The sequence below is a fragment of the Monodelphis domestica genome, chromosome 4, assembly GCF_027887165.1.
Source record: "Monodelphis domestica isolate mMonDom1 chromosome 4, mMonDom1.pri, whole genome shotgun sequence".
In the NCBI taxonomy this organism is placed as follows: domain Eukaryota; kingdom Metazoa; phylum Chordata; class Mammalia; order Didelphimorphia; family Didelphidae; genus Monodelphis; species Monodelphis domestica.
The window spans coordinates 433,367,550-433,384,049 of record NC_077230.1 but is presented as its reverse complement, the minus strand read 5'-3'; the positions used below and the strand labels follow the sequence as shown (position 1 = coordinate 433,384,049).

The 16,500-nt window shown below is 48.8% G+C and overlaps 1 protein-coding gene across 14 annotated transcripts in view; it reads right to left on the bottom strand.

Annotated features, from left to right (window-relative positions):
* LOC100024256 (zinc finger protein 883-like) overlaps positions 1-14,540 on the bottom strand; it is a 114,773-nt gene extending 100,233 nt beyond the window's left edge. The window contains exons 1-5 of one of the 14 annotated variants that reach the window (XM_056825670.1): positions 13,409-14,519; positions 12,622-12,739; positions 9,075-9,167; positions 5,557-5,694; positions 1,161-1,287 (exon numbers count right to left, since the gene is read on the bottom strand). In XM_056825670.1, the coding sequence (XP_056681648.1) occupies positions 1,161-1,287; positions 5,557-5,694; positions 9,075-9,167; positions 12,622-12,739; positions 13,409-13,941 (1,009 nt within the window). In that variant the 5' untranslated portion in view covers positions 13,942-14,519. The other 13 variants (XM_056825671.1, XM_056825674.1, XM_056825678.1 and 10 more) reach the window with 13 other exon arrangements.
* Positions 14,541-16,500: the final 1,960 nt, after the last annotated feature.

The following is a 16,500-nucleotide window of genomic DNA, read 5'->3' as shown; positions in this document are numbered from 1 at the left end:
GTACTCATACAAGTACCAAAATTTGACTATCATGCTGGCTTCCTTTATCCCTGGGAATGAAAAACGTCAGACCTGGGAATGGCACTTCCCTATCAAAATAGAATTCTACTTCCTTTCCTTCTTATAGTATGGCAATTTCCTGTAGTCTTGGCTGCAAATGGGTAAGTGAAATATTACTGCATTCTGTCCTACAGACTTGTGGAATAGAAATTACTTTAAATTGGACCTTTACAAGGGCCCATTATAAAGTTATTCTTGTTTACTCAACATTTTATACATAGATTTTGGTAATTTGATTCTGATTTTGAATATTTTTTTCTTCCCTTTCTCCCAAAAGTTTAACTTTCTTCCATATTTTTCCCTTTATATATTTTTTGTTTGTTTCATTTTAATTGTTTTTGAATTCTTTTAATAACTGACTCATACACCCCCATAACTCAACAATGCATCCTGAGCAGATCTGAATTCTTTTAACATCCAATTCAGGGGGGATTGTATTTTAATAAAAATCCAAGATTTTGAAAAGTTCTTTTTGGTTTGTTTGAGAAAGATCTTCAAGGAAGAAAGTTGCTAACTCCTAAATCCAGAGAATGAACTGTTGCAGAAAGATGCCAGAAAACCTACATTACATCAAGATCAAGAATGAATCTTGGGGTGTGGTTGATTGAACTGAACGCTGATTAAAGTTATGTTGAATGTACACTCTTCTGCCAAAGGGAACTGCCCCCTAATTGGCTTTTGTCAATGCACCCAGCAAAACATTGGTTTTGTTGTCTTTCTCTATCTCTCCTATTTTTCCCTTTTCTCTAACTATTGTAATTTCATAGCTGGTATGTTTACAAGACCTAGCTCGAATGACTGAGATTACTTCTTCAGTCTTATTTACTTCAAAACTGGTTTGCTTTTTTGACCTGAAGATCCCCAGAACCAGTAAGAGACAGCTTTAGGAACATGAAAAGAAAACCCCAGCTCTGTATCAACAGCAAAGACCTTTTACAAGAAAACCATAAAACAGGATTATCTGGTGTCCTAGGAGACAAGAGATCAGCATTTTGGTGTTACTAATCATTGAAAAGTGCTAGTAACCTTCCACACCCAGGAGGGAATGAAGCCAGTGCCTTGAGGGTAGATTCAGAATTACCAGGGAACATCATCCTTACCCAGGGAGAACACGTTCTGGGCATTCTCCACCATCACCTCCTTGTACAGCTCCTTCTGACCAGGGTCCAAGAGGCGCCACTCCTCCTGGGTGAAGTCCACAGCCACATCCTGGAACGTCACCAAGACCTAAACCACCAAAAGTCATAGAACACAGAGCTGAAGATCTCAGAAGTCATCTCATACTGAGGTCATTAATTTTTAGAAGGAAAATGAATCACAAAAACGATTCCCTCAAAGGGCATCATCCCCTTTATGAGTGTCCAAACCAACCCTTTGACCTTTAGTTATGAGAAGCACAATGGAATAATGAGAAGTTTTTTATATTGTCAGTTGGAAGTTGAGAAATGTGTACCTAAGAATAATTTCTACCTATGGTATCTGACAAGTTACGTGTCCTATCCGTGACATTTCAGGATCCAAGGAAGGGAAAAAGAATTGTTGGGATGATAGACCCCCTACTCCCTTATACTTGATTGGATTTTAGTGATAGTGATAGGTTTAAGATAATCAATATTGTGATTCTAAAGTGATTAGTATAAATTCCTTTATAATCTTAATACGAACAGAATTCATGATTTTTATGAGGCTTTCTAACTTAAATATATAAAGCATAAAAACTGCTTCTAAGGAAATTTCCAACCCTCCCCAAGTTTGTACTTCTCTTTGTCAAAAGATGCTGACCCTCTGAGTTCTATGAAATTTAAATTTACTCCATCCTGCTTAGTCTTTAGAATTTTAGCAACCAGGAATGTATACACCCCTACTTAAGGATTTAAGTGTGGGGAGGAAGGTCTATGATCCACGTGTGCTAGCAAGTGACAAATCAGAAATAATTGACTGACCCCCTGGGCCAAGTTTAAGCCACCATTGGTATATGTGAAACACAGGAAGTGACATAAAGAATTGCCTTTATATTTTGCGTCACTTCCTGTAAGAGGGACTTGGCGGTGGAACTTGACTGTGGAGGAGGTCAAGTGTAAGACCTCAGACTGCTTCCCTTAGACTGTCATGTGTTGAGTTCAAGGCTTACTCCCCTTTCCTTGGCTTTCTGGAGTCACAAGCCTCTGAGGAGGACCCTCATCTTGGAGAAGGCCTCATGGCTGGAAGGCATGCTAGATTTTATCCTCTGGCCTCCCCACCTTGGCTGGGGCCTTTGAACTCCTGCCTGGTATCTCTCTCTTTTTCTTCTTTCTTTCTTTCTTCCTTAATATCTTCACTGTATTGTAAATAAACCACCATAAAATTCCATTCTGACTTGAGTATTTCATTGGGATTTTAGAATTTAAAATTTCTGGCGACCAACTAAAATTATATTCACTCCAACCATAAGATTTACCCCTAAGGGTTTCATGACCATATATGGTGCAAACATTATGCATCCTTCCTTGTTTGGAAATAACCATCCTTCCCCAGATCAGACAAGTCTGAGGTAATGGTCATCACTATCTGCCTAAATAAGGGTACTGCCTTTAGACTAATATGGGCTTTCCTAGATAAACTAACTAATCAGCTTTGTACTTGGGTAACTGTTTCTAAATTAGGTCTATATGATGCTATGTCTTGTGATATAAGTCAACAACCTTGTATGGAAATATTAATTTTGTTATTGTCTCAGTATATAAACCAGGTCTCTGCCACAAGGTGTTGTCTCTTACTGGGGTCCAACAAAGTAATACATGCAAGAGAACTCTTTTATTGGAGGAATTAGCCCTCTTCCAATAAATTCTAATTTTCTACCTTGACTTGGAGAAATTTGGCTTTTCACTTTATTTACCTAAATTCTCTATATTGAGGTGGGTTTCTATCACTCAACAAGATGATGTGAAATTTCTTCCCCACAAGCTAGTCATGAGTCTACCAGACTTGGTGGATGCCGGCAGCAGCCTCAATCCTGCCAGCCAGCACAAGCCTTGAAGGAAACTAAACCAGCAGTGACATCCAGAGCTCTCATCCTACAGGCTAGAAGGGGCCAGGAAACTGGTTAGAAGGACCTAACAGAGGCCTCTTCAGTGGCACTGGGTGTAGGATTCTGTTGTATTACCCCTCTGGGGATCTGGGTCCCAGGGCTCATTTACAGTCCCAGGATGAGCAGGAGTACGAACACACCAGAATCTGTGACTACAGTGGAACAGGAATCCTGGTCATGGGGGGGGGGGGTGGTGGTGCAAAATAGTGCTTGTGGTTGCTTGTAAACTAAGATGGCAGTGACTATACCTCTTATTATGTGATATCATCTTGGAAGGACTAAAAACTTACTGGATCCCAGAATTAGCTCTGAATTGAAAAACTTGAAACTTGAGACCGCCCCGTGAACCCCAAAAATATAAAGTTAAAAGTTATGAAATAAGATGGGAAAATGAGAGAAAAAACCAAAAACATGACCATAGAAGGTTATTATGGTATCAAAAGCAAAACAAAACTCAGAAGGAAACAATTATGCCAAAAAAGCTACAGAGAAAGCCTCAAAGAAAAATGTCAATTGGTCTCAGATCCCAAAATATTTGCTTGAAGAAATCAAATGAGATTATTCAAATTAAATAAGAGGAGTGGAAAAATTGAGAAAAGGATGAGAGTGATGCAAGAAATGAGGAACCACACAAAATGGGAAAATATGTACAAAAATTCATTGAATAAAAATATCCTTTAAAGCAGATTTGACCAAATGGGAAAAGGATGTATGAATTTTTATTCACTGAAGAAAATAAAGAAAAATTAATCATAAGGAAAAGGCACAAAAGTTCATGCAGAATAAAATTCCTGAAAACATAGATATGAACAAGTGGAAGTAAATGACCATGAGACATCAAGAAACAATTAAAAAAAAGAATGAAACAATAAGGGGAAATGTGAAACATTTCATTGTAAAAACAAATGACCTGGTACATGGATCAAGGAGAAATACCCTAAGAATCATTGACTACCTGAAAGTTATGGTTAAAGAAAGAGTCCAGATTCATACTTCAAAAAAATTAAAAAGAAAAATTTCCTGATCTTCTAGAAATAGTGGGTAGAATAGATATTTAAGGAATTTGTTGATCACCTCCTAAAAGAGATTCCAAAATCAAAATATTCAAGAATATTGTAGGCGAATTCCCAAACTCCCAGGATTTCTCTTAATTAATTTGGGACTGGAGGGGCTTCTGAATTATATTGTAAACATGGTGATATTAAGTCATCTTTTTCATTGCAAATTTTTTCTCTCTAAGCCTGACCATAGCACTATCTATGTTTCTACTTACTCTCCTTTTTCTTTAAATTCATACTTTGCCATTCTAAACAAGGAAATTGTAAAAAATAAGTATCTGAGTCTGATCACATGAAGAGATTGAAATGAAATGTGAATGCTGTCTTTCCATGTGGTCGTATTTGTACCATGGACGGGAAAATATGAGAAAGGAAAGGTCAAGTTTGCATTTTGGAAGGTGTAAGAATGAATGGCTAAAAGGTTCATTGAAAGGTAGAATCTCGACCAATATGGTGCAGATTACATCTGAAAGGTTTTCTGATTGTCATCATCAATCAATTCCACCGAGATGATGGGTTTTCTTACTTGGTAAAGTGGTCTCGGATGGGAATCCTGCTCAGGAAGTCACCAGGCTGCCCACCAGAGTCTGCGCTGACCCCAGAAGGCTGTAAGACGATGGCCCGACAGTAAGAGCCCGCCAGGGTCACCTGATGTCTTCCATGAGACGCTCCTAATTCTGGACTTACTTTTCTCTCAGTCCAGCTCAAAGGGCTGGACTGACTTCTGACAGCCCGAAATGCCGGAGTGACTCACGTGGAGGCGACGTTAGTGACTGCCGGCCTCGCACGATCATCGTGGGAGGAGGCCACGGTGGGCCCCGCCCTGTTACACTCTCTCCTTCCTCCTTTCTGCTACTCACTGGCTCCTGCGGGGTCTCGAGCCCCCCTCCTTGTCCTTCCTGGCCCTGAGCTCGGGCCCCTTTACCTACACCTGTGTGGCTGGACTCGAGGGCTCTAACGGAGATTTGCAGCCCTCACACACAAGAAGGAAATCTGTGGGGTGGGAACGTAGTGTCTGAGACCAGATTCGAACCCAGGCCCTCCCTCCTCTAGGCCTGGCTCTCCATCCACTGAGCCACCCCACCATCCCCCTGAGGATTTATTCTGAAACACTTCTTGGATCTCCCTTTCAGGACTGAATCCCAAATCCCTTCTGAAGAGTCCGCGGGCCCATCAGGATGGATGAGCTCCCAACAGCCGGCTCCGGGAGCTGCTGCCATCGCTGGTAGCCGTGGGGAAGGCCGAGGAAGGCCCTCTTGACTCAGTTTCTCCTACAGGGCCATCTGAGGCCTCTCTCTGCCTCCATCTTGGCCTGAGCCTGAGCAAGAGCCTTCCTGAGCTGGGGCTCAGCCCTGGGCACACTGCACTCACCTGGGCTGGGGGGCCGGGGCTCCCAGGGGCCACCCCTCTGGCTCCAGGCCTGGGTCCTCTGCAAGCTCTTTGTCTCCTCTTCCTGGGCAGGAGGCTGGCTGCAGGCATTGAGGCAGGCTGAGGTCCAGCAGGGAGAGCCTTCAGGGTCCAGGGGGAGGACAAGAAAGGAGGTGAGGCAGGGACAGGAAGGTGCTCTGAGCAGGAAGACTCCCCCCTCCCTCTTACTCCTCTTCTGCCCATCCTCCTGCAGAGACCAGGAGGCAGAAGGGGCTTTGGGATCCCAGATGGGAGGGGGGCAGTGAGAGCCTCCAGGAGCCCCAGTCAGAGCTCTGCCCTCCCTGAGGCCCCCTGCCCAACCCTCACCCTCCTGCCTGGTCTAGGAGGGAGGGAGCTGGGACAGGCTGAGGACCAGGAGGGCTCTGGGATGGGGCTGTCAGGAATGACCAGGGAAGCCCGAGGCTGGGAGACACAAACCTGGCTGGGATTCTCTTGCCTGGCAGGCTCACTGAGGGCTCTGAGAAGGGAGGCAGGAAGCAGGAGGCCTGGGCAAGGAAGGGGCTGGGAGCAGAGGAGGACCCTGTAACTGAGCTGGGAGAGGAGGGGCCATCCCGATGCCAGAAGAGTTCCAGGAGGGCAGCTGAGCCTGGGAAAGCAGGAAGATGGTCCCAGGCTCTAACCAGGAGCTGGGGAGGACGCCTGGGACCCCCTTTTGGAGCTTAGCTTGCAGGCTGGTTCTCTGGGCGTGTTAGAAGAGCTTTTGTACTCTCTCCCTCTGTTTCTTTCAGAGAAACATTTCTCAGTAAGTCAGCTAACATCTGACAGCCTCTGAAAGGGAGCTAAAGGTTCCTTTATGTAGAACACAGAGGAGGAGTTAAGTAAAAGGGTCACTTGACAGGGCTTTTGTCTCTGAGACTGACAGTTAAAATAACTGAGAGTTGGGGATAGAGAAAAAGGATTAAAGGCCTTAACAGCCTGGAAGGAGGTGGTAGGTGATTAATGCTCCCATTGATTAGTTTAGATGGGTAGATCCACAGTGAGGAAATTCTTCAGTGTAGTCAGAGGAGGCCTGTCCTGGCCCTGGCAGAAGACACTGCTCTCCAGGGCAGAGAGAGTTGGCTTTTTTTAGCCATTTTAGTTAGGGTTGGTATTTTAGGTATAGGTATAAGGCTTCTCTCGCCTTCTTCCTTTCTATCTTCTATTTGAACTTTCCTAAAAATAAACGAATTGCTTTGTGCGTAAGAGACGGCTCTCCTGACCTTTGTCCAAATCCTACCAAACCTTTTGACCCTTCACAGGTCCTTGGAGGTAAACTAGAGACAGGAAGCTCAATGCCTGGGATCGGAAGGGGAGGCTGCAGGAGAGCCATAGGTCCAGTGAAGGCACCTTCCTTAAAAGCTTTGGTGTCTGGGTCCCAGGGAGGTCCTGGAGGAAAAGAAGCAGGACTCCTGGGTCCCTGCAGAGAACCAAGGTTGTTGGTAGGGCAATGGAATTTCTGAACAGGAGCTAGGGGAAGGGAAATAGGGCATATGGTTCCTGGTGAGAGTTAGAGGCAGTGCTCCTGGGTGGGTATGAGAGAGGTCTGAAGTGTGACCCAGAGGACAGTGTCCCCAGACATTTGGGATATGATGGGGAACCTGGACAAGAAACAAAAAGGAGAGTTGAAGAGAGAGCCAGATGGGGGAGGTACAAGTGCTCCCATCAGCTCAAGTGGACACTCACCATGAGGTCAGAGAGGAAGGATTGGACTCAAAGGAAAAGGCAGCCAGCAGAACCCAAGTGCCACATGGCTTCCTGACTCAGACCTACCTATGACCTACATGCACTGGGCTGTATTCAAGAAGGCAGAAGGACTTTGTTTTCAACAGGAGACTAATGTCTGGGGTTCCAGAAAAAGAAGAAAGTTTGATCTCAGTTCCAGTGGTTCAGGTTTTCAGTCAACCCACTCTGGGCTGATCTTCTGAATCTCAAGGGTCCCACCCTAACCCTCCAAATTCCTGGACCACTGGAATCCCTCTCTTCTACTCTAGATTCCTCCCAGGCCTCCAAACTCCACCCCAGAGCTCAAATTCCACCTGGGCCATCAACCACCAGATAGGCCATCTGGGAGGCTCCTCCTTCCCCCACAGTTTCCCTCCTTCCCTATCTCTTCTCTAGGTCTCACACCCTCTTCCCTAGGGGTAGAATCTCCTGCCTTCTTCCAGCTCTGCCCCTCCTATACTCAGCTTCTTCCAAATTAGGACAGACAGACCTTGCATCCCTCCTCATTCTCCCAAACATATCCCTCTCCCACATTCCCTAAATCACTAGGCAGGCATCCCTGTCCTCCCTGCAGTCTGTACCTCAGACTAAATCTTGCTCCCCAATTTAACTGTCTCTCCTCAACCTGAAAACATTTGCACCCTTTCAGGGTCTTTCCCTTTATATTGTTATTCTTGCTTAAGAGGCATTCTCTCAGTGGAAGACAAGTGGATCCTCTGGGAAAACTAGCCAAGAAATCAGGATAACTGAGTCTCTTTTAGTCCCTTAGTCTTCTTCTAAAAGAAGCCTTTCTGTTTCTTCCTTTTATCAGAGAGAGATTACAGAGCAGGGAAAACATGACTTAGAAGTTTAGTCAAAACTTATTAAAGCAATTTTCCATGAAAAAGTCTTCATTCAATTTTGAGATATTAGTTAGTAAAACAAAATCAAAGCCTGTATCTGCTAAGTGAAAAATCACACAAACTGCATTTCTGTATTCACTCTACCTCAAGAAAGTTCAGTAGTTTAAGTTGTTATTTTTTGTTTTCTTACTTTCAGGATAAAAATAAAATAAACAAAAATGAAATATATATCAGTCAGGAACACTTGTGTTTCTGCTGGGCTTTGTATCCCAAAGAAATGATAAGGGAAAAGACTCCTACAAGAATATTCAGAGCTGCGCTTCTTTGTGGTGGCAAAAAATTGCAAAATGAGCAGGTGTCCATTGACTGGAGAGGCTCACACCTTGTGGTATCTGATGGGAATGGAATATTATTGTGCTGAAAGGAAGGAAGAACTGGAGGGATTCCATGTGAACTGGAAGGACCTCCAGGAAGTGATGCAGAGTGAGAGGAGCAGAACCAGGAGAATGTTGTATACAGACACTGATACATTGTAGCAGGATCCCATGTAATTGACTTCTCTACTAGCAGCAGTGCAATGACCCAGGACAATTCTGAGGGACTTATGAGAAAGAACTGTGGGAGCGGAAATTCAAAAGAAAAATACACGAGTGATCACGTGGTTTCATGGGAATATGACTGGGGTTTGGGCTCTAAATGATGACTATTGCAATTAAGAATAACATAGAAATACATTTTGAACAATGATGCATGTATAACCCAGTGGAATTACTTGTCAACTCTGGGTGGGGGGAATTCAGAGGGAAGGAAGAAAACATGAATCATGGAACCATGAACAATATTCTTAATTAATTAAAAAACAATGAAAAAATGAAAAATCAATCAAAAATTTCAAAATAAAAAGCACAATGTACTTACTTCACCTTTTCTCAAAACTGGGAAGCTGATCTTCTGGATTCGAGTTTTGAGGGGAAAGAGAGCAATCCTGTTGTTTTTCTCAAAGTGAAGTTTCTACTCCAATAAAATGTGAAACTAAAATATTCATCTAAATTTTAAAACAATTTTTAAACAAATAAACTTCTACATATTTTCCGCAGGAGCCCCCCCCCCCCCCCCCACACACACACATTGAAGGGAGATCTCTGTGTGTCTGTCTATCCATTGATCTAGAAAAGAGGTGAGGGTTGGAGGGGGAGGGACAGGGGGTCCAGCATGGTGGCTCAATGGATTGAGAGTCAGGCATGGAGACAAGAGATCCTGGTGTGAGGAGGGGGCTTTGTGGTGCCCTGAAAATATGGTTTCAAAAAGCCTCTCCCTCATGGCCAAGCGATGTGCCAATTCCAACCATGCTGACAGAGTATGACCCCAGCAACTGGCTCCAAAGGGTCCTGCCATTACCCTTGTAGCCTCTCCTCCCACTCTCCCAGGTACAGGAAGCAACCTGCAGCAGGCCTTGGGCCATCCTTACTTCTAGCAGCTCATAGCATTTCTCTGCAAGAGTTCACACAATCATGGCTGAATTCAGAATGCGCAGCCAGACTAAATTATGGATGACCAGAGAAAATGGCTCGTGTTGGGGGCTCCCGGGGGAAACAGGCCCGTTAGCCAAGCTGTGGAGCCCCAAGTCACCAGACTGTGTGTCCAGGTGACTCCAGGACACACTCCTGGCCACGTTCCCCCAAAGACAGCCAACCAAGAGGACATCTCGAGGGGCTCCTGACAGCTCCTTCGGTTATGGCGAAGTCCTGGAGGCTAAAGCAGGAGCTCCTTCCAGAGGAGAATGGCTGGCGAGGTGTGCCTGAGCCGGACGGAACATGCCTGGGCCATGAACAAGGGGCCCTTTCAGGGAAAGCTGGGATACCGGAAACGGTGAAGGAGCAACAACTTGGAAAGCTCCCACAGCTGGGGTAACTGTGATGAGCAGCCAGTATTCGGGAGGACTCCTGGAGACGTGACCCAGAGGCGATGGACGCGGTGACCTGGGAGGGACCCCGAACTGTGGAAGTCCTCAGAAAAGCCATCAGCACAGGCAGAGGCCCGATATCTGGCAGCTCTCCCAGAGCCCAGTGCCCACCTGGGGCTCTGGGACGGGGAAGCAGCAGGGATTGGCATCGCTATGGGCCGCACTCCAGCCCTGGGGTGGTGGGTACAGGATGGTACTGCGCAATTCCCAGTTGGGAAAATCCCTCCCAAGTCCAGTCTGTGCAGTGGCTTCATGGATCAGAGACTACAGCCCAAGGTGGAGGCTGAGGAGAAGCCACGTTCCATAGGGAGGAAGAGAGGAAGGCAGGGAAGGGCAGTCGGGGTGGCTAAAGAGCAGCCTTCTCTGCTGTGCCCCCTCACACAAGCCCTGGGATCCCTGCTTGGGAATCTCAGGTCGGGGCCTTCCCCGTGGTCCAAGCTGAAAAAAGTGCCCAAGGGACGAAGGGAAAACAGAGAAAGCAAAGGGGCTTCCTCACCTTCCTGCAGGACTCGCACTCTCAGCTCCCCCCGGAACTTCACCTTGAGTCTGGATCCCCAAACCTAACCCCATCTCAGACTTCCTGCCCAAGCCAACAGCTCTGGGGGCTCCCTTCCACGCAGAAATGGCGCCCGTGCTCTGCAGTCCTGCCCACGGACCCTGCAGGCTCTCGGGCTCTCCCGGCTTCCACCCCACCGGTGAAGAGTCCACTTCCAAGAAAGAGAAAGGGCAGCCCAGAGGCTGGCCCAGGAGCCCAGAGCAGAGGTCCCGGGGCCCCTCTCCTTCCATGCTTCCCTCGGGGCCCAAGCTGTGCTGGCTCTGCGGGGTGGATGCTGGGGGGACCCCGGAGTCAGGCCGCAGGACCTCAGACAGGACAGCTGCCTCTGGGACTCCCAGGTCCTGGCCTGAGGGTGCTCCGGATCCAAGTCTCCTCCAGAATTCACCCCCAGGACTGGGGGGGAGTCCTGGCTCCTCCTGAGGTAAGGCCTGGGGAGGGGAGGAAAACCCAGCTGGGATGGCTGGGCTCCAGCCTGGATTTAGCCTCAGAGACACAGGGGAGCTGGGGGAGAGGCAGAGCCAGCAAAGGGGGAGGAGCAGCCTGGGGTGCCTGGGGGGCTCAGGGGGGAGCAGCCCCTGGGCAGGGACAGTGTGGTGACCCCAGGGGTAGAGACAGAGGAGATCTGCACCCAAGCCCTGGCTTCCTCTTCCTCCCAGACCTGCCTTTCCTCCCCCACGGAGCCAAGCAGGCCCCAGACCCCATCCTGCTCTGCTCCATGCCCTGAGCCATGCCACCCCCGGCCCAGGAAGTTGTGCCCCCAAAGGGCCTCCCTGCCCCCTCTCCCCTCTGGAAGACAAAGTCCTGGGGGGCCAGAACAGGCTCTGACAAGGCACAGGGAAAGGCCCCTTCGTGGCCCAAGGGGGACACGGAGGCCAGCATGGAGGCAGGCCCAGGGGGGTGATTCTGGCTGGAGGAGAGGTAAGTTGGGGGGCCCAGCCTGCGGGGGGGAGGGGGCAGCAGGGGGGGGGAATGCCTGGAAGCACCAGGAGGGATGTGGAGGAAAAGCTCTGGGAGGCAGCTGAGTTCAGGGGCAGCCAGAGGGCTCCATGGAGAGAGCCTGGCCCAGAGAGCAGAGGTTCTGGGTTCAAATGTGCCCTTCAGGGTCTTCTGGAGCCCAGACTCAGCCCTGACTGTGACCCAGAAGGGGAGGCTTAACCAGGAAGGGCAACATGGCAGGGGGAGGCTGGGAGAAGGCAGGGCTTGTGCTGGGGAGGGAAGGGGAGGACCAGGAAGCCCCTGCTGGGGGAGGCCTGGGCTGGAATGGGGAGTCTGAAAGTCTGAGAGGAGGCCCTAGGGGGAAAAGCCTTCCTGCAGGGGGAGGGCAGGAGCCAGGCCTGGGGGTGCCTGCAGGAAAGGGCTCCTCCTGGGGGCTGGCAGCTCTAGAAGGACCCCCCAGAGGTGCTGCACCCTCCCTGCTGCCTCCCCAGATTGCTGCAGTTGGGGATAGGGTTGGCCCCTCCTTGGGGGGGGCCCGGGCTCCCCCCAAAAAGCACAAGGAGCAGAAGGACTTTCAGAGATCCCTGGAGGAGGGGAAGCTGTGGGAGGGGCCTGGACTGTCAGGGGCTGCCCCGTGCCTCAGTTTCCTTCTCTGTCAGAAGGGGGGATCCCTCTGCAGGCCTCGGGAAAGAGGAATCTCTATTCACCGATCAGCCTGTCAATCAATCAATCAATCCATGGAAATTTATGAGGCCCCTGCTGTGGGCCAGGCTGTATCCCGAAGCAGCTTCCAGCTCAAAGAAGCAGCAGGGCAGGGCTGGAAGGGAAAAAAGGGTGGGCGGGGCCGAAGGCGGCGGCTCCCCAGGCCTTAGGGACCGTGAGCGTATAGCTGGTCCCTCTGCCCGCCCTGCACCCAGGGGCAAGAGGACTCCATTTCCCAGAATGCCTTGTCCTGCCTTAGGGTAAGTCTTGGCCCCTCCCTCTTCGGAGGAATTCATATCCCGGAATACCTGTTTCCTGTCTTCGCCCTCTTCTTGGCTCCGCCCCCTACAGCAGCCTCCAGGTACGCAGGGAATCTCTCCTGGCCAGGCTCGGCTTCCGGAAGACTTAGAGCGGTGCGTCTTGGACCTTTGTTGTGTGAGAGGAGGAGGGAAGGGAGTCAACGGGCCACGCTCGACCCGGGCTCCTTGCTCTGGCAGCCGAGACTTTCTGCTGTTGGGACCCGGAAGACCCAGACAGACCAGTTCCCGGTTAACGAGGCGGGGAGTGTGGGCGGAAGCTGCTGCGCACGCGTAACGGGGTAGGAGGGGCGGGGCAAAACGCGTAATGGCGTGCTTGGGGGAGGGGCTCTCCCAGTGTCTCCCTTTGAGTCTCTCTGTCATGGCGGTGTCTCGGTGTCTGCCATCACCTTAAAGGGACTCAGAGAAAGGGACAAACACGGTAGTACGGGGGCGGGGCGGCTCTGAGTGGAGCGAGAGCCGTGGCGGGGCTTTGCCCTTCCCCGCACACCGGACCTGAGAGGCTGCTGGGGGAGGGGTGGTCTGGACTCTACCTCAAAGGTGACAACCAGGGAAGAAGGAGCCTGGTCAGCGGGCAGCGGGGGTATCTCTGCCCACCTGCCAGGGAAGGAGTCCTAACGTTGGGCTCCGAGGAAATGGCAGGCCGCTCTCCCCGCCCCCACTTGATGCCCCCATTCCCCAGCAACCCTCAATCCAGCCAGTGCAGCTTTTGAGTGGAAGGAAGCCAAAGAGGGGGTGGGGGCGGGGCGGGGCGGACGCTGCCCCGCACATCCAGTACCTTGTTCTGGCCTCCCAGGGCGGGCCCTGAGCTTCTCCCCACAGTCCCTGCTCACAGCCCCTCCCCCCTGGCCATAGGAGGGCCTCCCTGGTGGGTGCTGGGAATGCGGGGGTGACAGACAGCGTTGGGCTTCCCCAGCCCCAGCAGGAAGAGCCTGGCAGGGCTGGCACCGAGTTGGGCACAGGGCCGCCAGGGGAGGGGGCTGGGCTGGCCGAGGAGAGCTGCCCCAGGGAGGAGAGCAGGCCTGGGGGGGAGCCGGGGAGGCGGGGCCTGGCAGGAAGGGGCCATCCAAGGGCTCTTCTGGTTCCTGAAGGCCAGTCTGGGACAGGGCGGCCCCCTGAGCTGGGTGAGCCCCGGCTGTGCCCGGCCTGGGGGGTTTCTGCAGTTCCTCCATGGAGGACGTTGTGAGGGTCAGAGACGGCACTAAAGAGGTGGGGGCGGGGTGGGGGTGGGAAGCTGCTAGGAACCAGCCAGAGCAGAGAAGTTCCAGACAAGAAGCTGTTTTCTTTCCGAGTTCTCTGCATTCTTCCCATTGAGTCCAGATTTCTCCACTTTCCTTTGGAGTGGAAATCTTTCGGCCTTCTGGCTCTAGCTGTGTCTGAATGAGGACTTTTCCTGCCCTGCTAGTAGCATGTTATTGTCCGATCTGGCCTCCGCCTTGTCAGTTATTCCTGTCAGCCTCTCAGCTTCTCCTCTCGAACCCTGGATCCCCGGGTTTCCATGGTTACAGACTTAGACTTAAGACCCTTCGTTTTTCATCAATAAACTGTTTTTGAAAATAAACATTGAATTGTGATATTTTCGTGGAATAAATTTCTCTCCAACCTGGCCAAGCGCCTGCTTCCCCTGGGATGAAGTAATGAGGGAGGAGCTGAGGCCTCCTAAGGCCCCTCCTCAGCGGCTATTTATGAATCTGAGCTGTGTGAATTTTAAAAGTCTCCATCTTGGTCTAGCACCCAAAAATTGTGCACACCCATACTACACGGGCATGTGCTAGTCAATGACAAATCAGAAATAACTAACTGCCCACCTGGGCTGTCCTAAGCCAAGCTAGAGCCAACCATTGGCATTTGTGAGACACAGGAAGTGAGGTAGGGAACAGCCTCTGGAATTCGCTCACTTCCTGTGGAGAGAGAGAGAGACGAGGAGCTGGTTGGTGTTAGGAACTTGGACAGGGAGGACGCCCGCAGACAGCTTTCCTTCAGATCACTCAGGTGAGTTAAGGACTGATTCTTTACACCTTAGGCCCTTTGGGCCTAAAACTCCCTCTGCCTTGGTCAGAGGTTGAGTAGCCTCTTTCCCTTTTCTCTTCTCTCCTTCTCTCCCTCTCCTTTCCCTACTCCCATTGTGATTAAACCTCCATAAACTCCATTCTGACTTGAGTGTTTCATTTTAGGAATTTCAACCTCTCCCAGAAGCCTAAAATTTAACCATTACAATTGGCGTAACCACTTCGGGGAAAAAAGAACTATATCAGTCTTCTGATGTCCTTACTAATCACCTGGGAGAAGTCCCACCCCGGCTACCCCCTCTGGCTCTTGGCCCTGCTTTAGTGCTTCGAAGGTTTCTAGAACCTCAATAAATTTCCTGAATTTTCTTGCTCTTTCACCCCACTTATTACTCACTCCGTCAGTCCTTTTACCAAATACCTTGGCTTAAAGACACAGCTGCCAGAACAGGTGAGTATAAAACACCTTTTCTCTCTTCCCTTTTCTCCTTAAGTTAAATTGGGGTCAACAGGATTTTTTTTTCCTTCTCCCCTTTGTCTCTCATTTCCGTCTCCTTTTACTTTAAGGAGGTGGCTCAGTAGATTGAGAGGCAGGCCAGGCTTACCTAATCAACTGATTAGCAACGAGGAACCTGAGGAGAAGAAGCTCTTAGGAGCTCCTAGCCCGCAAAAAAAAAAAAGAAAACAAAAACCAGCTGAATACAGCTAGGGAGCTAACTTAAAACCCATTTTTTTTTCTGTTTCCTGGCCTTTCTAGTCTTAAAAATTTAAGTGGGCTTTGCTCAAGGAAGATAGCACATGGTCCTAGCCGTTTTAGCCTGAGGGCTAAAGAAGATTGCTGGGACCCACCCATATACACACTTTGTAAAAGAAGGAGGTTTAGTTTTGCCTTTTGTTTACGGTCTATTCACTCCTAATCAGCCCTTTCATAGCTTCTACCTTCCTGCATGAGGGTTTTTGTAACCCCTCCCAGAAGCTTAATAAGGAGAATTTACAACACAATAGGCTCTTAGCCTGTATAGGGTTGTAGACTAGGGAGCCACCTACTGTAAAAAAAAAAAGGTTAAAGGCAACCTAGCAATTGACTCAAAGAAAAAAAAATGTGGCTACAACCAATGTCTGCTTTGCTTCTGAATTGGCTTATGAGTTCGATGACCAAGTACATTGGATTTTTAGTAGGTGTTCCTCTAGGATGGTATTTTTCAGAAACTATAAACCTCTTCGTGACCCTTATATTCATCTTCCTTGGGATTGTAATTGTTGTACTTAAAATAATACACCTAACCTCTAAGAGAGAACACTCCCTTGTTCCTTCTATTACTAAACAATTTAAGGAATTACACACTTTTATTGTTCTACAAATTAATGAGCAATATAATATCACTGATCAACGTATTAGGGAACTCCACACTTTTATTGGGGAGCAAATTAGAGAACAGAATATTATAACTGATCAGAGAATTACAGAATTGCACACATTTATTGATCAGCAACAGAAAGAATTGATTACTATCACTGATCAAAGAATTCGGGACCAAAATGCTTTTATTGAACAAATTAAAAAAGAAAATACTCTTATTTATCAACAATTGGTGGAACGGGATGAAGTTAGGGAGAAAACATGGGGAGAGATAAAAACTTCCCTGGCTGAAATTAGTGAGGGAAGATGGGGAGAGATAAAAACTTCCCTGGATGAAATTAAAGAGGACAAATGGGGAGAGATAAGAACCTTCCTGCAAAACATTGATAGGGAGTTAAAAACATCCCACAATAGGAGTGATTTAACTCTCCATCCCCCATCATTATCAGATTCCCTGACCAACCCTGCCCAAAACGATTTGGCTCAAATAGAAGCCCCTTTACA